Raw genomic sequence first — 20,829 nt, 5'->3', positions numbered from 1 at the left:
GTTGCCCATATATAAAAATAGCTTAAAAAAAAAACCTTTCTGGGGGCTTCCCTGGTGGCACAGTGGTTGAGAATCCGCCTGCCAATGCAGGAGACACGGGTTCGAGCCCTGGTCTGGGAGGATCCCACATGCCGTGGAGCGGCTGGGCCCGTGAGCCACAACTACTGAGCCTGCGCGTCTGGAGCCTGTGCTCCGCAACAAGAGAGGCCGCGATAATGAGAGGCCCACGCACCGCGACGAAGAGTGGCCCCCGTTTGCCACAACTAGAGAAAGCCCTCGCACAGAAACGAAGACCCAACACAGCCAAAAATAAATAAATAAATAAATAAATAAATAAATAAATAAATTTATTTAAAAAAAAAAACCTTTCTGAACACAAAGGAGAGTGTACTAAGACTAGAGCTCGATGAATTATCAAATGTTAAACTGACCTTGAATCCTGAGATAAATCCAGCCTGATCATTATGTCTTATCTTTTTCATATATTGCTGAGATTAGATTTGCTACTATTTTATTTGATTTAGATCTTAAAGAGAACAGGCTAACATTTACTATAATGACACTTAAGAGGTTGGTAGTTGTAAGGTCTTAAGTTCCGTTTCATACTTAACTGAGCATGCAAGCTGTAGGTGGGCACCTAGTAAATTTGGGCACACTGTGGACTGCTTGAATGATGAGTTGAAGGTGCTTTAGAGGAAATTTTCCCTCTGCTCAGTAGATTGCATCAGGCACAAAGGAATACAGGATGGAAAACAGTCCCTAAGAGCTCAGAATCCAGGAGGGCAGACATGTGAACCCAGGAGGGGGCATGGTTGGGTTTGCGCTGGAAAGAGCCCTGCAGCAGCAGGGTCATGAGGGCTGTGAATCTAGAAGGAATGAGCCACGACCCAGCCAGCGTTGCTAGCACAGCAGATACTGTGAACAGAAACATGGTCTACAAGGAATACAGTACTTAAATGACCATTCAGCTTTTGGGGCCTACATAGAAGCATAGTTTTTGAGATGTAAAATCACATTTCTGAAAGTGAGAAAATTAGTTGAACTTCAAAAACAGGTGAATAGGCATATGTAGTCTGCATGTAAATATTGATAATTAAGTTTATGTCATTATATGAATTAAAATATCAAGTAAAATTTATAGCCCCAAAGGAAGAAGCATTAGCTTATGCTCTCATTTATGGCAAGTATACAGTTGAGAATGACTTCTCCCCTGTTGACCTCTAAGTGAAAGACTAGTGTCTTTGACTCTCCTCTCCAGTAGCACAGAGCCTGCCTCTCTTTATTTTCTTGCTTGCCCTTGTGCCTTTGTTCCTGCCGTCCTTACTGCATCCCCCTTTCACCCCTAAGTATACCTTCTCTGAGCTCTCATATTAACTTGGGTGTATCTCTATCATGGTACAGAATGCACTGTATTATGAATTTTACCTCTGTTTGTTTCTTATTATTTTTGCCTCAGTAGCTTTGTGAGCTCTAGTAGAGCTCTGAGAGGATTGCAAGGTCAGAATTATATCATATTTGTCTTGGTCAGGCTAACACCCTGCACTGTGCCTGCAGCCCAGCAGGTGCTAAATTAGAGGTCATTGGTTTTTTCCCATAGTGATTTTAAAACTTTAAAAAGTAGTAGTAAGCATTTAAAAATTGGGAGGTATGATATGAAAATATGGAAATGCAGCTTCTCCCCCAAATGAGGAGATGTGGTAACATGAATGTGACCTTCAGTGACAGCCCCATGGTCGCTGCCCCTTCGGGCCTTTGCTCTCTGGTTTGCCACAGGCCCCATCACTTCCTTGGCACTAGCAGGCACGGGTTCATAACATCTGCACTCGATAAACGTTTGCGCGAGTGCACGGAGATAGTTGTACACACTTCCTCAGTGCTGTCTCACACGCCTGCTGGGCATCCCACCCTTGACGCGGCTGTGACCGCCAGCTGGCTTCCTTCCACCCAGTGCTGTTCGTCTCGTTCAGTGGCATCACCGCTCTCCTGGCTGCTGGGGCCAGGAACCTGGGTGCCATTCTTGATTGCTTTTTTTCTCCTTCTCCCACATCCAGCACATCAGATGGTATCTCCTTTCACTTCTCTCCAAAACATATTTTGAATTGAAGCACTTCTCACCATCGCCATTACTAGGAGCCTAGTCTAAGCCAAGACCCGTAGCCTCCATCCGGTCTGTTTCCACGTTTGTCTCCCTACGGCTTATTTGCCACTTGGCAGAGGAATTGTTGTAAAGTGGGAGTTGAGCCATAGTGCTTTCTTGTTTAATATTCCCTTCCTGTCACAACCAGAATAAAATCTAGGCTCTTGATGGAGCCCCCGTTTCCCCCGTTCTCCATGTTGTTGAATACACTCCAGTCCAGCGCCTTTGTGCTTGCTGTCACCCGCAACTGGAGTGCTCTTTGCCTACTCACATGCCACCTCCTCCTCCTCATTCGGCTCTCACCTCAGATGTCGCCTCAGAAGGGCCTTCCCTGCATGTCCTGGCTTGAGCAGCCCCTCTATCACACTACCCTGTCTTATTTCCTTAGAGCAGCTACAACCCGGAATTATCTGGTTTGATAAGTATGCTTATGTCCGTTTTCCCTCTACTGGGAGGTAATCTCTTCGCTGACCAGTACTCTGACCTGGGTCAGTGCCCTCAGACCTAGAATAGCCATTGGATACAGGAGGAACTGGGCAAATATTTGTTGACTGAGTGACCAAAGTTGATGTCAGTTAACTGTTAATTAGCTGTGTCATCTTGGTTAAGTCATAAGTCATTTTAACCTTTACGACTTGGTTCTCTTGGTTCTCTCCGTTCTCTTTAAAATTTTTTTTTTTTTTTAAAGAAAGAACTTATGCTAGGTGCTGGGGATACAAAGATAAATGAGAAGGAAGTCCTTGCCCTTGGGAGAAAATCGATGTCCCAGTTAGAGTATCATATACACAGGAAGTTTTTCTTCTCTGAGTGCTCGCTCTGGGTGAGTTCCCTTTCATAGCTGTGGTTGTTGAAGAATGTACTCCAGGGCTCCGTGCTTTGTGGAATTCAATCTCACGCTCACCCGATTTAAGGGAAAATCTCAGAGAGGAAGGTTATGAGTGTTAATTGTTCAAGAATCCTTAAAAGAATCTTCATTTGCTTCCCGCTGGCTTATTTGTGATTAAGCCTGATTAAACTCTTAAATGATTGTCTCAATTTAAAGAATTTTAAACTTACACTTGATAATTTTGAGTTTAGAGTATCAGCCAGTCATCAAGTAGTGATTTCCTGAATTATTTTCACTTCTTCCTCTATGGACTTAATAGCTATCTTAAGGGGTATGTTTAATACTAATGTCCCCAAATGATTGCTGAATTTTTATTAACTTTGAGAGGAAAGCAAGAAAACCCAATTCATAATGTTGTTTATTAAATGTGCCAGGCACAATGCGAAGTATATCATTTCATCTAACTCACATGACACAGTTTTGAAGTAGGTACTATTATCACAGTCTTTTAAGAGACCAAACTGAGTTTCAGAGTGAAGTGACTTGCCCAGGGTCACATGGTTAGAGCCAAAATGATGATTAAGGCTGTTTTTCCCAAGGCTGTGTTCTTAGTTATTAGCCTACACGACTCCCAAGTCATACTTGTTAAACTGATCTACTGTTCATAAAAGCATCATGGTTTCAGCAGTAGGTTAATTTAGGTGAAGGATATATGAGTAATTGTGCTGTTTCAGCTTTATTTAGTCAGGAGAATAAGCGTTTTGGATTAACTTGGACCTGTAAAAATTTTTAAGCTATTACATAACAGGGACCTCTAAACCATGAGTTAGAACCTTTCAACCCTACTGTTTACAATTTCTGATTTTAAGTGGTCCTCAGGAGAAATGTACTGAACACGAAGTTCACCTTTTCTATTTTCAGTTTTCTGACTTTTCCCCTGAATCTGGATCTGTGTCAGCAGAGGCACCTTTCATCTGCTTATATGACCTGGAGTAATGGTTTCAGATATATTCAGGGCAATTGTTGCTGAAAAGCCAAAATGTAGAAAAGTGGTAATAGTCCTTTTATATTATAGATTGAAATAGGTCACCAAATAGCTTTTTTTCTTTTCAGTATTAAAAAGCTTATTCTATTCTAATAAGCCACTTTGATTTTTCATATTTTCTAGACCATAGTCTTGAGTTTACTTATGAGGTCAATTGGAAATAAGAACACCATTTTATTGGGCCTGGGATTTCAAATATTACAGCTGGCATGGTATGGCTTCGGTTCAGAACCTTGGTAGGTACAGATATTTTAATTTTCTTAATTTTGTTGTTTGCCGTGTTTTTGTTTTTTTCAGCTTTATTGAGGTGTAACTGACAAAACTTTTATATTTCTTAATTTGCTTCTCAATTAAGGCTTAGACTTTAATGTCTCTTAATATGCTTTTTTTTCTCTCAAAGTGTATATAACACAGGTTTCTCACTTGTGTATTTGTATATTCTATAGTGGCTTGAGGATAGCAGAGTGACATGTTGTATCTAAGCAACAGGTTGGGTTTTTGAATGAGATTGAGTTTTTCAATCTCTAATGAGCATTTAATCCAGTTTAGTTTGTCAGAAAAACACATGTAATCCCAAAGCAGCAAGGTTAGGAAAAAAATGTTGAGTAACACCAGTGATCATTACTGATGGCAAACCAGAAGTCCAGTTGTTTTGGTCCCGGCTTTATGCTGGGAAAGCTGTCTGCTTTTCTTGCCAGTCTGGTTTCCTGCAGGGTGGGAATAGTGCTGCTGTCAGGTTGCCCATGCACACCTTTGTGCTCAGGTATTACAGGACTGAACTCCACAGTGTGCAGTAGTGTTTCATTCAACTGAACACATCATCTCTGTTTGGACTTGGATATGAGTAAGCACCAAGAGTATGTTTTGATGGATGTTTTATTTTTCAGTCTAGCCTTGCAAAAGAGGTGCTCACAATTTATCGAAAACATTTCTTTTAAACATCAAGCCAGTAGCACATTTAGATCAAATTAGTGATTTCTTCACACTGAATCACAGATCTCTGGGAACCTTGCCGTTCTACTAGCGAACGTTTGGAAACATTTAATGTTTCTCAACATTCTCTCCCCACCCGCCCAAGTCCTGCAGAAATAATACCCAACACACTTTACAGTTTAGATGTGATATGTGATATCCCAATTCTACATTGAAACCCACAGCATTCTTGTGAATAAGTGGTTGTTTTACTGCTTTCTAGAAGAGTAAACAGGGTTAGACTTTTAAGTTACTTGCCCAGTCACATAGGAAAGAAGGAAGAGCAAGTATAGTTCTCCTGACTTTGACAGGTACAATGGAGAATAACAACAACATACTATTTTTGTTTTGCTGCTTCTGACTGCAGGATGATGTGGGCTGCTGGGGCAGTGGCAGCCATGTCTAGCATTACCTTTCCAGCTGTCAGTGCACTTGTTTCACGAACTGCTGATGCTGATCAACAAGGTGAGTTGATAGGACCCAATGATAATTATTTAAAAATACAGAATATTCTAATCCTCTGTTCTGTCTCTTTCCTAAGTTCTGAAACATAAGTGTATCTTCAGGGTAGAGAATTTCAAATTGCTTTCATTGTACTCAGTACTCTGTAATGGCCCAAATGGGAAAAGACTCTAAAAAAGAGTGGATGTATGTATAACTGATTCACTTTGCTGTACACCTGAAACTAACACAACATAGTAAATCAATTATACTGCAATAAAATTTTTTTTAAATAAATTGCTTTCATTGTAAAGAGGAAAAGCAGATTCTAGGGTATTATCCTTAGGTAGATAACCTTGTCTGTCACTGTGAATATGTGGCCCTGTCTGTTCTTTTGCTAGAGAATTTAGTGATGAAGGTTAGTCACCTTATATTCACTAACCATTTATTTATTACATAAACAATATGCTATGATGTGCTAGACATCTCAGGGATACACAGATAATCCTTTCATTAACATTGTATGTTTGTCACCTAAAGACACATAGAAAATGTATTGTCTTACACTTTTGTGGCAGGAACACTTAATTCTTAAAATACTAATAGGTGAGGAATAATTCTTTGAAAAGCCTGTTTATGTCAAAAGGAAAAACAGGGGCATTACAAGAGTGGCAGAGGTCACTTAGTTATAAATAAGGAAAGGCCTGTGGCCAAATCAAGTTGCATTTTAAATTTGGGATAAGATCCCAGAGGTAAACAAAAATCAAACACTATAAAAAGGGGCTATATTTGGGGTCTTAAGTAGCTGCTTGGGGACAGAGTTTTTAACAGCTGTGCTTATGAACTCATGCTGATTTTGAGCCAAGAGATTTTTTTTTTAAAGGAAATAAAGTGCTTTTGCCCCCTTGTTTCTACATTAGACCTGAGCTTACATTTGCATCAGATAGCTCACTATATTTTGTAGAGCTTATAGCTTCTAAGTAATTTTGATGCCACTGCAGTAAGTTGCTAGTGTCTGATAAAAGTTTTGCCTTTAGAATAAGTGATTTCATGTTTGTATCAGTTCTAGGGTAGGAAAAAATAAGTGGTACACTAAATAACTTGTGTAAACAATTCAGGTGTCGTCCAAGGGATGATAACAGGAATTAGAGGATTATGCAATGGTCTGGGACCAGCCCTTTATGGATTCATTTTCTACATATTCCATGTGGAACTTAAAGAACTGCCAATGACAGGAACAGACTTGGGAACAAACACAAGCCCACAGCACCACTTTGAACAGGTAATTATAAAATATAGTTCATTTGGCTGGATTGAAAGGTGATGTTTTTTGGTCACTAAAGCTTTTATTTGAGATTCTTAGATTGAATAAAAACACTTAAAACCAAAGCCTAAGGGACTATGTCCTCCCATATACGTACTTCTTTCATCTGAGGCTTCTGGAATGTGAGAGGTTCCCTGTATCAGGTCTGCCTTCTGTAGAAGAGTCAGTTAGGTGCTGGCAAACATCTTTGTTCACTTGCTCACTATACTCCCCTCCTTACAACTGAAAACATTAACAGCGAAACATTATTTTAGCCAATACAAACAACTCATTAGTTTCCTTGTATTTAGCAGAGTTCTACACTAATCTTCTAACCAGCTAAGACTACTTTTAAATAAAAAAGAATGTTTGTCTGTGGGCTCTACACAGGTAAAACTGGCAGTGCAAGTTTTTGCTAAGAATGAATGTAATTTGGGGCTAAAACACAGGTCTATTTGATTCTTCTCATGGTAACAACATTATCTGTGTTTTCCTTACTTTCAGTCACTAGAGAATATAGTTATCTTTTTAACAAAGAAAATGGTAATTGATTCTGCTACTGTAGTTAATATTGTATGTTACTTGATTTTACTTGTGAGATCTCCCTGTTTTCCTCTTGAACTAACAAATTAAGTGAAGGTTCATAGAATGTGTTCAGATTTTATGCTGTAAATGACAATATATTTTTGCATGTATTTGTTTTAAAAAAATCTTTTGGCTGTTTCTTGGGTCAGCTGTTATCCCCCAGAATTTTACGTTAAGAGTGTGATAGTGTTTCTTTTCCCCTTGAAAAGGGAATGTTTTTTCTAACTGTGGCTTTAATGAAGAAAGAGAGGAGTCATTGGCTTATAATTCACAGCAATCAGTTACTACTAAAAGATAAGCAATTTCTTGTTATGAACAAAGAAGTCTTTGCAAAAATCCTAATTCTCTTTTTCTTCCTCAGAATTCCATCATCCCTGGCCCCCCCTTCCTCTTTGGAGCCTGTTCAGTACTGCTGGCTCTGCTTGTTGCCTTGTTTATTCCGGAGCATACCAACTTAAGCTTAAGGCCCAGCAGCTGGAGAAAGCACTGCGGCAGCCACAGCCATCCTCATAGTGCGCAAGCGCCAGGAGAGGCCAAAGAACCTTTACTCCAGGACACAAATGTGTGACACCGAAATCAGGAAGACTTTTCTATCAGCACCCAGGTCTTAGTTTTCACCTATAGTTCTGGATGTACATTCCATTTCCATCTACAATGTACTTTTAAGATTGTCTTAAGAAATGTATCTGCATGAACTCCGTGGGAACTAAAGAAAAGAACTGGACAGTTTTCCAAAGATGTTATAATTTCTTTTGAAAAGAAACCTTTTGTTTATTAGCACCAGTTTCTTGCCACTAAGCTTTTTATTTTATTATACATCCTTTAATTAAAATTAAAAACTATATATGTAACTTCTTAGATACTAGCAATGTCTCTGCTACCATTTCCTTCAGGTGTTGAGCTTTAACTCTATTTATGCTGACTCGCAGTGAGACAGAGTAGATAGTATAGTGTGGAACTGTTCATTTTAACATTGTAAAATCGTGAGTCAGATTTTAATATTGTAAAATCTTGGGTCAAATAATTCAAAGCCTTAATGCAGATGCACTAAAAGTAAAGAAATGGTAAATGAACTCTTTGCATTTAAAAAACAAAACTCTTAAGAAAACTATACTAAATCTGAATCATGTTTCAAGCTTGTTTGTAGTAATTTTATTTTATTTTAAACATTATTCACTACTGTTTTTGAAACGAGAAAATATCAGCCATTTAGAATTTAAATTGGGGTGTTTGGAGCCTGTAAATCTAAATGCTGGCTCGCATTTGTTCCCAGCTACTTATACCACTATTCTTTTAATGTTTGCATAATCATAAGAACCTCAACACTTGAATACATAATCTAAAAATTATATAGTAAAGCTGGTAGCCTTGAAAATGTCAATGTGATATCTATATGTAGATAAATATATATAGTGGCCTTTCAGGACTGTCACAGTAACACTTTATTTACAGAGCTAATGTTTGTCCTAAATTTTCAGGACCCTAGAAGAGAGCTTTATACAATTACTGATGTGAATTTCTCTAAAGTGTATATTTTTGTGTCCAGTTATATTATTTAAAAAAGTGTTACTTTGTAAAAATTGTACATAAAGTATTGTATAGTTTACACTGTTTTCATCTTATGTGTGGTTACTGCTTAATGCTTTTTAAACTTGGAACATTCACTATGGTTAAATAAGGTCTTAAATGTAAATATTCTGTTAATAAAATTAAATATTTTAATGATGTTTTTTTAAAGAAAGTCTTGATCTGTGATTCCCTTATGAGGCCTGTTTTGGCTTTGTTACTATATTTTTTACAGTAACAAATCAAAGCATTATACCTTCCCCCTTTGAATCCATTTCATTTCCCTCAATAAAATACTGTTGTAGGAAGACAAAAGCAAAGAAATGAAAACTTAGTTCATAAATTAACTGTAAGAAGTACTTAATTTTCTAAGCACAGGTGTTGTAGGTCAGTCCTATGTTTGTTTTTACATACTGTTTACGTCAGATTCCCAAAATATTAATACTTTATTAACAAATCTCACAGTTACAGAAATACATTAAATGCAATATTTTGATTATTAACGCATGTACAACTGCACACAGCAAAACAATTTCAAATAAAAGTTTAAGAGGTAGAGCAAATAATTAGCACATTCGAAAGTCTGTGTATATACATTTAATACCAAAAAGTCTTTAGCAAGTTTGATATCAAAATGATCTCTATCCTATCTTTTGGGAGTTCTCCCAATTTTCCATGTGTGGTTATGGAAAAGGATATCTATATTTAAAAAAAAAGAGCTACCTGTATGTCATGTATCCTATCCAAACCCTTGTCACAAAGTTTTATATTACATACTATTTACAGGAAAGATTCCAATATTGCCAGAAAGTTTCTTTCCAGATTATTAGTGCTTTCAAGTTATTATAACTGAGTATTCTTACTAAAATAGTATATCTAAATGACAAAAATATATATATAAAAAGTGACTACCTAATAACGGTTATTAAATTTTTTAGATAAGATCCCTAGTTTAAGACAGCTTGTGGTTGCCAGCAGTTTCAAAAGTATAAGGAAAGACTCAATACTGTGGCTTCATAAAAAAATTAGCAAATACTTTTTGTCTTACCATGGAAGCCAATAACATTAGCATGTCATCAATATCCTGAAATGTCTCTTTTCCTCATCTGTGTAATAAGGTCCTTGAAAATATTTTTTTTAAGTATCACATGAGCATTAGCAATCTCTGCAAACAAATTGATTTAGAGTTTTCTTAAGAGAATGCTACTCTACTGGATGGTTGTCAGTAAGAAAACAAAATGCAACCCTGTGATTCTGGGTGAATTTTTTTAAATTACCTCATTTTTCCTAAGGAACAATTCTTACTTGAAACTTTTAATTATAGGGAAGAGAAGAAAGTTGTAAATTCTAACATTATTCATTTTGCCTACTTTACTAATAAGCAAACATGAAAATGAACCTATTTTGATATAAACAAAATGAATATTCATGATGCTCTCAGGAAATATTTTGTGTAAGTACTAATTTTTAAAACAAATATTCCACTAATACAGATTTAACTGTATAACAAACAAAACTCCAAATGAAGGAGAAAAACTGGATGACTGTAGACTTCCAGGAAGCATTAAAATCCATAAACTCTGCACCTCAAATGACTAAAAGCACTTTGTACCTAATCTGGTCATGTAATTAGACTGTCCAAGATTTTCTGTACAACAAATTTATCAAAATTACTTAACAGACTTATTCAAAAGATAATTTAAAGGTTTCAAGGAAAATATTTACTTGCTATGAAGAATTTATTCATTTAAAGTAATTTCAGGACTTTTCCCTTTAAATGTCATCAATAATACATCTCAAGAGATAATTATTTTCCCTTAAAATTCTCAGGTGGCAAATTTAAAACTTTTATTGTACTAATGAAAATGATAAAATGAATTGATAGCATTCTTTGGTTTCATACTAGTATATATATCTGAGCAGGTTTTAATTGAGATATTGAATATGATTAGAATGTCCCTTACAAGGATCAACTCTTTCCTTAGAACATTTGAGAATTTCTAAGGATTAGTTTAATAAAATTCATACTATTATTCTACAAAACACCATGTTCCAAACTAAAAAGAATCTTCACCCATTCCCTAGTACAAATTTGCCCCTCTAAACTGCATAAACAACAGCAGTACTTAAAGGATCCAAACAATCTAATACAGTAAGTAGCTCAAGTAAACTTTGAAACTTGCTTATTCAGAATTTGATCAGTGCTGTTTCTATATTAAAACCACGCTGAATTTCTAAAATTTCAATAAAAGTAAAAGATGACACTAGGATTAACTGTTTGGTAACTGCCCAGGGAAATATGCTGAAGATGTAGAAGGGAGCACTGCGGGTTTTGAAGATGTCTGTAATGCTAAAGTGCCGTCTTTTTGATGGTCTGCAAATGAGGACAAAAAAAGATTATCTGCATTCATGTAAGTCTTTATATAATACATTTAATTAAACCATAGTGTACAATCCATTTCAGAAATGTCTTCTCACCTGGATTATTAAATAGATTTTGGTTGAGCCCACGTAAAGGAATGCTGTCTTCCCTTTTCTTCAGATATTTGTATTCCAGCCCTAAATTTTCACCACTTGAAAGGAAAATAGTAATTATTTACTTATTTTAACAAAGTCTTACTTTCTCTTCAGTAAAGTTTGAATGTTTAATCTATATACATACATATACTATGTATACAATAATATGTTATATTTATAGCTTTGTTCAAAACAAATCCCATTTTTCACTGGGTTCTTAAGCAAATAATTTATCTATTCATAAGCCAAAGTATACTTCTTCCCAGTAAAGAGTAAGTTACCTTTTTCCTTTGACCAAAAGCTCCTCAAAATTTTGTAATGCTTCAAAGTTGTCATTATTAAACATTAATACACATTGTACAATAATGAATTCTGGTCGGATGAATACAAATATGAAATTTTGAAAAAACAAAGGAGAGGATATTTCTGTAGTTGTATTTTTTCTCTTTCAACCACGATATTCCTTCTTTCTAAATCTGTCCAGTATTAACAGTTTCTATATTAGTACACTTGCAAGAAGTAGTTCAGGGCTCTTGCAAAACAATGACATTTTATCTTTAAAATTAAATGATGGTCTTTTCCCAATTTTCAGAAAAGAATTAAGTGGGTGAATAGGTGTTTTTTCCAATTTTAAATTTTTTCTTTAACCGTTGCCACTTATTACTAGCTGACAACAAAACAACAAACCAATTCTAAACAAAAATCTCAAAATAGCTAAACAGTCCCAATTTTATGGACACATGATTATGTTTGATTTTATACCACAAATATGATCTGTAAGTAAAATTGTTCTTAGTGTATATGATGGAGTTAAACATATAAGCATCACGGTGTCCTACCATTAATATGAATTCTAGGTGCTCTGCCACTTTAACAAATATGAGCTTAAATACAACAAGCACATACATTTCAGGACTTCAAAGAATTCTCACTTTTAAAAAACAGAGGCTCGGGGCTTCCTGGTGGCGCAGCGGTTGGGAATCCGCCTGCCAATGCAGGGGACACGGGTTGGTGCCCCCGTCCGGGAGGATCCCACATGCCGCGGAGCAACTGGGCCCGTGAGCCACAACTACTGAGCCTGCGCGTCTGGAGCCTGTGCTCCGCAACGGGAGAGGCCGCGATAGTGAGAGGCCCGCGCACCGCGATGAAGAGTGGCCCCCGCCTGCCAAGACTAGAGAAAGCCCTTGCACAGAAACGAAGACCCAACACAGCCATAAATAGATAAATAAATAAATTTATAAAAACAAAACAAAACAAAACAGAGGCTCATAAACATTAACTATTTTAATACTCGTCTTGGTACTAATTTTAGAGGAGCCAATGAATGAAGAGAGCTGGAATAAGACGCCTCTTTGAGCCATGACAGTAATTTTTTAGTTTGTAATATATTGGGGATGGTGATAGCTCATGATAATGAGTGCCAGCAGACAAGCCTTAAAGCAATTACATTTTAAGTAAATAAAGGAACAATAAGAAAACAGTATTACAAACATAAAGACTACCCAGAGAGACAAGTTTGCATCTATAAGTTGTTTACTCTAGCTACAACTCACTGATTCAGCAAACTTCAGTACATAAAACCTGCTTAAGATCTAAAAAAATAGGCAAAGAATCTCTGAGTAGGCAAAACAGAAGTCACAAATTGGCACTAAAGCTTATTTATGTTAGCTTGGCTAGGGGGCAACCTCACAAACCCTTTTACTCTTATTTACCCCAGAATTCTAACAGTTTAACCAGCTGATTTCTCAGTTTACTTTACACTGGAAGCAATTACTCAGAAAAACAAAGAGCTTCTAGAGACAGACACAGCCATACAGGAAAACAAAAGCAAAACAGCCAACTCTGAGGAATTTAAAAGATTTCTATCTATTTGCCCGAGAATATATGAAAGGGTGTTCTTCAGTTATGTAGGAAAATCCCTTTAAAAAAATTAAATTTTACTGTATGTCTATCCTACAGTTTTAAAAAATATGAGAAACCTCTTTCTTATAGCTAAAAGGGACTAAGTCAAATCCCACTGATCAGCAACTTAAAACGTTACATAAATAAGTGGTCATAATAGCTTTCAAACACTGGTAAAAACTCCCTGACTTTCAAAATTACAAACATTAAATTTTATGTCAAGAGCTTACTTTTCCTTATCAGTTGAGCAAGGCATACTAACAGTTGTTCCTGATTGAACATCTCCTAGTGATGTACTTGGTTTTGTAAACTGCAAGTTAAACTGCACCTGTGAAGAGGGAAAACATGTAACTGAATTAGTGAGAACTGAGACAGTTCTATATGGAGATAGGTGGTTAAATTTTTTCTCTGATAAATATAGACCACAGAAGTTCAACCTATATTTTATAACACAAGCACATTTTATTGAGAAGATTTAATTTAAAAATCCTATTGCTCCTTGACAAAAAAGTTCCTGTCATATCAGCAAGATGAACAGCACAAATTATCTTAATTATTTTGAAACAAAAACATGAACACTAATACATTTAAATGTTATTTTTAATGCTAAAAGTAACCAAGTACCGCAATGATGCATTTACCTCATGCATTCTGAGAATTCTTCCCTTTTCACGAACTTAAAGCCTGTCATATTTAAGGATTCTAAATGAGTGCTAGGAATTTGAATATTGAAATAGTCAAAAGTAATCCAAGAATCTATACAAAAGTCCAAACTAAAATATCAAGCATATAGGATGTAGTAGTTTACTTAAAATAATAATGACTATGACTGAGGGGGTTTCATACCAGGAATGGGTTCTATGTTAGGAAGTCTATAAATATAAGTCACCATACTAATAAATGAAAGAAAAAAGGTATGACAACTCGCATGCAGAAAAAAGAAAGAAAGAAAAAAAGAGAAAAAGGCATGAGAAGATAAGAAATATCTATTTTTGGTAAAAAAAAAAAAAATCCTAATAAAATAGGGAGAGATACTAGCTTAATAGGATAAAATTATAAATGAGAAAGGTATATGCTGCTGTCCTTGGCTATCAGGGTTCAATATTCTAAAGATATCAGATCATATTAAATACAAACAGGATTTTTAAAAAGTGAGATAAGCTGATTTTCATATTCCTTATAGAAAAATAAACATGCAAGAGTGAAGAAAATTTAAAGAGCATAAGATATTAATACATAATATAGTTTCCAGCCACCAATAATTAGAAAACCAGACAAAATAAACAAAAAGAATGGTCCCCGAAACTGAACAACAGGCAGTACAGGACTGTGATCTCTAAGAAAAGTGTGATCCCTACAACTGACCCAGCTTTCTAATTAGAGGCACTTCCTGACTCTAGGTACGGAGAAAGAACATAATTGCTAAGTGGAGGAGATTAAAATCAGTTCAGGGAGGATGAGGTGCCTGAAGGCTGCAAGGCACAATTCTGAAGAAAAGGGAGCTATAAAGAGAACAAGCCCCAGAAATCTACACATGAATCCCCTGGAGTTTTTGCTGAGTACTAGGAACATGCATAGGGTAAAACTCCACAACGCTGGGCAAATAAAAATGGGAGTTTCACACTGAACAACTTCCAAGGTTCATAATCATGGAGACAAAGTGGACAGTCCTTGGTAATCATTTAGGGCATTCTGTGGGGAGCTTCATAACAGGGCTGAACTATCCCTTGAGTAAAAGCTACTTTAAATGCATCCTAGTAAAGCTAAAGGAAAAAAGAGAAACAAAAAAAAAAACTCAAAAAGGACCAGGGGATCCACAAGTAACTTAAATACCTGCCACCCTTTAAAGGAAGATAACAAAATCCAGATAATCAACAATGTAACATTAACAATGTTCCACATCCTATCAGGAATTATTAAAGGGACTTCCCTGGTGGTCCAGTAGTCAAGAATCTGCCTTCCAATGCAGGGGATGTGGGTTTGATCCCTGGTCGGGGAACTAAGATCTCACATGCTGTGGGGCAACTAAGCCCACGTGCCACAACTACTGAACCCACACACCTCAACTAGACAGCCTGCGCACCACAATGAAGAGCCCTCGCTTTCTGGAGCCCATGCACCGCAACGAAGATCCCGTGTGCCACAGCTAAGACCCAAAGCAGCCAAAAATAAATAAATAAATATTAAAAAAAAATTATTAGAAATGACAACAAGTAGGAAAACATGAGTCATACCAAGAAAAATCACTCAACAGAAACAGATCCAGAGATGATACAAATGATAGAATAAGGATGCACATGTTAAAACAATTATAACTATGAACAAGGATGTAATGGAAATCAAAAGTATGAGAAAAATGGAAGATATAAAAAAGAATGAAATGGAACTTCTAGAGATGATAAATTAAATATCTAAAATGAAAAGTTCTCACTCGACAGAATTAACAGCAAATTAAACAATGCAGAAGAAAAGATTAGTGAACTTTAAGAAAGCATTAGAATCTAATATATATAAAATGAAGCAAATAAATGAACAGACTCAATGGGACAATATCATGTGATCAACCATGAGTAACTGTAATACTAAAAGGAGATAACAAAAAAAGTGAAGAGGGACTTCCCTGGTGGCGCAGTGGTTAAGAATCCACCTGCCAATGCAGGGGACACGGGTTCGAGCCCTGGTCCAGGAAGATCCCACATGCTGCGGAGCAACAAAGCCCGTGCGCCACAACTACTGAGTCCGCGCTCTAGAGCCTGTGAGCCATAACTACTGAGCCTGCGTGCCACAACTACTGAGCCTGCGCTCTAGAGCCTGTGAGCCACAATTACTGAGCCTGTGTGCTGCAACTACTGAAGCCCGTGCACCTAGAGCCCGTGCTCCACAACAAGAGAAGCCACTGCAATGAGAACCCTGCACACTGCAACGAAGAGTAGCCCCCGCTCATCACAACTAGAGAAAGCACGCGCGCAGCAACGAAGACCCAACACAGCAATAAATAAGTAAATAAGTAAATAAATAACCAAATAAATACATACATACATACATACACACATACATAAATACACAACAGTTAAAAAAAAAAAAGTGAAGAAATAATGGCCAGGCCAGAAACTGTTCAATCCAGGCAACTATGGAATGATGGCTTCAAAATGCTGAAAGGAAAAAAGAAACTTGTCAACCTAGAATTCTAAATGCAGAGAAGATAAGGTCAAAATAAAAATGTTATGAGACAGAAGCAGAAAGAATGAATTGCCCACAGGCATGCACTATAAGAAATTTTAAAGAGCTGCACTGTAAGAAATCTTCATTACAGGAGAAAGGAAAATGATACCAGATGAAAATGTAGATCTACATAAAGGAATAGAGTTGTGTAAATAGTAAGTATATGGGTAAAAGGACTTTTTCCTCCCTATTTAATTTATTTAAAAGATATATGACTGTTTAAAAAAAAAAAGTGGGATTCATAACAAATGCAGAAGTAAAATTTTGACAATAGTCAGCAGGACAGGAATGAGGAAATGGAATTATTGTAAGGTTCTTACATTATATGGAAAGTAGTATAAAATTTTGAAGATAGATTATGATAAGGTGAAGATGTATACTGTAAACTCTAGAGCAAAAAAAAAAATAAAGCCAATAAGTAGAGACAAAATAGAATGCAAAATAAAATCAGCAATTAATTGAAAAGTCAGGATTAAAGTAGAAAAGAGGGACAAAGAACAGATGGGATATATAGAATACAAACAGCAAGATGATAAAACGTATCAGTATATACATTAAATTTTAAATTGTTAAAGACAATGTCAGAATGGATGAAAATATAAGAGTCAGGTATAGATATCTAAAAGAAATCCAGTTTAAATATAAAGATACAGATTGGTAAAAGTAAAAGGACAGAAAGTGATACATCATGTAAACGCTAAGAAAGCCAGAGTACAATATTAATATCAAGGTATAGTCTTCTTTCTGCTCTGAGAAATGAAAGAACAAATTCCTAAGTGTCAAAGAGAGTAAGGAAAATCCCCCTTCTTTCACAGTTCTCATCTGCCCCAACCCTCAGGCAACTCAGTGGAAACAGAAGCGAAAGGGGTAACGATGATAACAGCAGTGGCCAAGCAGGCACCTAAAACTCTGAAAGAGGGGAATCACACCCTCTGACCAGAGGTGCTGTGGTCTCAGACGCATGATACAAATTCTCATTATGTTTTTTCTTTCTCTGTCCTCCCAATGTTTGGCACCAGACACAGACACAATTGCAGGAACTGTGTCTTAGACCAGGGAATTTAGGTCCATGATTTCTAGCCAGTTTTCAGGAAGGAGGACTCAGGGGATTCTGAAATCTGGAGGGAAATCACAGAGAGAAAGGAACTCAAGAAAGAGATCCTATAAAAGCTGTATATGAACTATTGGGTTCTATTCTAAGCTGGACATGCAAGATCTGACCATAGTCACCATACCAAAGGCTCTGAGAACTCAACTATGGAGTAAACCACCACCCAGGTCACAGAACAGGCACTACTGGATGGTGCACACATAGACAGATCCAAATAACATGGGCTAACTCTTTAAGGACTGAACTGACACAGAAACCACAGCCTACAAACGGTAAGTCAGAATTTGCAATTTGAACCTAACAAAACTATTTGCTACAAAAAAAAATTTTTTTAATTAAAAAAAAGTTTTAAATTCACATTCTCCTTAGGATTTAAACAACATCTAGAGTCTCATAACATTCAATACTGGATCCAGACAGAATCCAAAATCACTCAACAAAGAACCAGGAAAATCTAAGTAATTTGCAAGGCAAAAAACAAGCCAACAGATGTCAACTCCAAGATGACAAAGATAATGGAATTATCAGAAAGGCAGTTAAAAGTATCTATTATAACCATGTTCTAAGAAGTAAAAGTGAATACTCTTGAAACAAATGTAAAGAAAAAGTCTCAGTAAAAAAAAATAGAACATGTAAAAAAGAAACAAATGGAAATTTAAGAACTGAAAAAATTCACTGGATGGACTCTATAGCATTAAACTGTAAGATCAATCAATAGAAATTATCATATCTGAAAAACAGAGAAAAAAGAAAGGAAGAAGAGAGCCTCACAGACCTATGGGAAAACAGACATGGTCTAACATTCATGTTGCCTGAGTACCAGAAGGACGGGGGAAGAGTGTAGGGCAGAAAACATTTTTAAGAAATAATGGTTGAACACTTCCAAAATTTGGTAAAAGGTATCAAGTCCCAAAAAGGATACAAAGAAATTCATACCTAGACACATCATCAGACTCCTGAAAACTAAAGGAAAAGAATAAATCTTGAAAGCAGCCTGAGAAAAAGGATGCATTATATACAGTTGAACAACAGTTGGAATTTACTTCAGATTTCTCATCAGAAATCACGGAAGTCTGAGGGAAGTAGAATATTTTTAAAGTGCTTAAGGAAAAAAAACTATAAATACAGAATTCTATGTCCAGAGAAAATATCATTCAGGAATGAAGGTGAAAGAAGCGTGTTTCCAAGAAGAAGAAAAACAAAGAAACTTCTGTGCCAGAAAACCTCCTCTAAAACAAAAGCTAAATAATATTTTATTATTCAGGGAAGTGATATCATGGAAAACATGGAATACCAGGAATAATGGAAGAGCAACAGAAATGGTAAACAGGGATAAATATAATGGACCATGCTTCTCAAGTGTTTTACACATATGTATATTTGTTAATAGCAAAAATTACAGCACTGTCTGATAGTTTCCAATGTATAGCTGTAATACATATGACATACCAAAACAAAGGGGTAAAGGTAAATGGACTATATGGTAGTAACATATTTATATTCCACTTGAAGTGGTAAAATATTAATTCTATACATACTGCGAAAAGCTAACTGTTTATTATGATGCCTGGAGCAACCACTAAAAAAAAAAAGTGTACAAAGAGATATAATTAAAAAACACACCAGAAGAACTAAAAAGGAATATTTAAAACATGTGCAAATAATCCAAAAATGAAGTCAAGAAAGGGGAAACAAAGGAATGAAAAATAGAGGGAACTAAATATGCCCTTTACCTGAAAACCATTTTAAATAGGATATACACAAGTTTAAAGAAAAAGGGTGGAAAAAGATACTCCACGGAAACACCACTCGAAAGAAAACCTGAGTAGCTATATTCATATCGAACAAAGTAGACTTCAGAGCATGAAAAATTACCAAAAATGAAACAGGAAATTACATAATGATGAAAGGGTCAAGCAACCAAGAGGACATAACAATTATAAATGTGTATGCACCGAACAAGAGCTTCAAAATACATGAGGCAAAAAATGATAGAATTAAATGGAAAATGATAGAAATGGAAACACCCATAATAATAATTGAAGATATCCACACTCCTCTCTCAGTAACTAATACAAAGTCAACAATGATATAGAAGAACTGAACAAAATCAACCAACTGAATCTGACTAACATTTAGATCAGTGAAGTTCATCCCAAGAATGCAAGGCTTATACAATATTTGAAAATCAACATAATACATCTATTAACTGATGAGAGAAAAATCACACAATCATATCAATTCATTAAAAAGCCACTAGTAATGAGTGTAACAAATGAGTATAGCAAGTTTTCAGGATACAAGGTCAATATACAAAAATCAATTACATTTGTATACAGCATCAATGAATATTCAGAGAAAGTAATTAATAAAACAATTACATTCACAATGGCATCAAAATGAGTAAAATACTTAGGAATAAATTTAATAAAAGAAATGCAGAATTTGACATTGAAAACTGCAAAACACTGATGAGAGAAATTAAAGGATACTTAAATAAATGGAGAGGCATATTAACATTCATGGATTTAAAATCAAAATATTGTCAAAATGACATTTCTTCCAAAATTGATCTATAAATTCTATATACCCTATCAAAATTCAAGCAGGCTATTTTGTAGAAGTTGACAAGGTGAATCCAAACATTTATATGGAAATATAAAGTATCTAAAATAATAAAACAAGTTTGAAAAAGAGAGTTGGTGGATTTATACTACTCAATTTCAAAACTTAATATTATTAAGTCACAGTAATCATGACAGTGTGGTATTGGCACAAGGATAGACAATCAATGAAACAGAATTAAGAGTCCAGAAATTCTTACATTTATGGTCAAATGATTTGCCTAAATCAAGTCTTTAACAACTGTTACTGAGAGAACTGGATATCCACATGCCAAAACAAAACAAAAAAATCCAAGACCCTTACCTCATTCCATACATAAAACTCATACTATACATAAAAAAAGTAACTCACAATGGATCATAGATCTTATTTCCACCTGTAGTTGCACAGAGTTCTTAGATACGACTCCAAAAGCATCATCAACTAAAGAAAAAAATTTGGTAAACTAGACTTCATCAAATTAAAAACTTTTTGTTCTTCAAAAGAGAAAATAAAAGAGAAGCCACAGACTGGAAGAAATATTTGCAAACATTTATCTGATAAAGGACTTGTATCCAGAATATTTAAAGAACTCATA

The 20,829-nt window shown here is 35.7% G+C and overlaps 2 protein-coding genes across 9 annotated transcripts in view; one reads left to right on the top strand and one right to left on the bottom strand.

Moving 5' to 3' along the window:
• The window catches only part of MFSD14A (major facilitator superfamily domain containing 14A), a 37,671-nt gene extending 28,756 nt beyond the window's left edge, over nucleotides 1-8,915 (top strand). For 3 of the 7 annotated variants that reach the window (XM_082452316.1, XM_082452317.1, XM_082452315.1), the window contains 5 exons: nucleotides 2,826-2,957; nucleotides 4,132-4,244; nucleotides 5,348-5,445; nucleotides 6,540-6,703; nucleotides 7,671-8,915. In XM_082452316.1, coding sequence (XP_082308442.1) covers nucleotides 2,826-2,957; nucleotides 4,132-4,244; nucleotides 5,348-5,445; nucleotides 6,540-6,703; nucleotides 7,671-7,877 — 714 coding nt within the window. In that variant the 3' untranslated portion in view covers nucleotides 7,878-8,915. The remainder of the gene's footprint in view (nucleotides 1-2,825; nucleotides 2,958-4,131; nucleotides 4,245-5,347; nucleotides 5,446-6,539; nucleotides 6,704-7,670) is intronic. The other 4 variants (XM_082452320.1, XM_082452318.1, XM_082452319.1 and 1 more) reach the window with 3 other exon arrangements.
• The window catches only part of SASS6 (SAS-6 centriolar assembly protein), a 52,582-nt gene continuing 40,577 nt past the window's right edge, over nucleotides 8,825-20,829 (bottom strand). The window contains exons 15-17 of one of the 2 annotated variants that reach the window (XM_082452032.1): nucleotides 13,525-13,622; nucleotides 11,354-11,448; nucleotides 8,825-11,249 (exon numbers count right to left, since the gene is read on the bottom strand). In XM_082452032.1, coding sequence (XP_082308158.1) covers nucleotides 11,146-11,249; nucleotides 11,354-11,448; nucleotides 13,525-13,622 — 297 coding nt within the window. In that variant the 3' untranslated portion in view covers nucleotides 8,825-11,145. Of the gene's footprint in view, nucleotides 11,277-11,353; nucleotides 11,449-13,524; nucleotides 13,623-20,829 lie in introns of both variants that reach the window. The other variant, XM_082452033.1, reaches the window with a different exon arrangement.

The sequence above is a fragment of the Balaenoptera physalus genome (genome assembly GCF_965194825.1).
Source record: "Balaenoptera physalus genome assembly, chromosome: 1".
NCBI classification, from domain to species: domain Eukaryota; kingdom Metazoa; phylum Chordata; class Mammalia; order Artiodactyla; family Balaenopteridae; genus Balaenoptera; species Balaenoptera physalus.
This window is presented reverse-complemented; position numbering and strand designations above follow the sequence as displayed.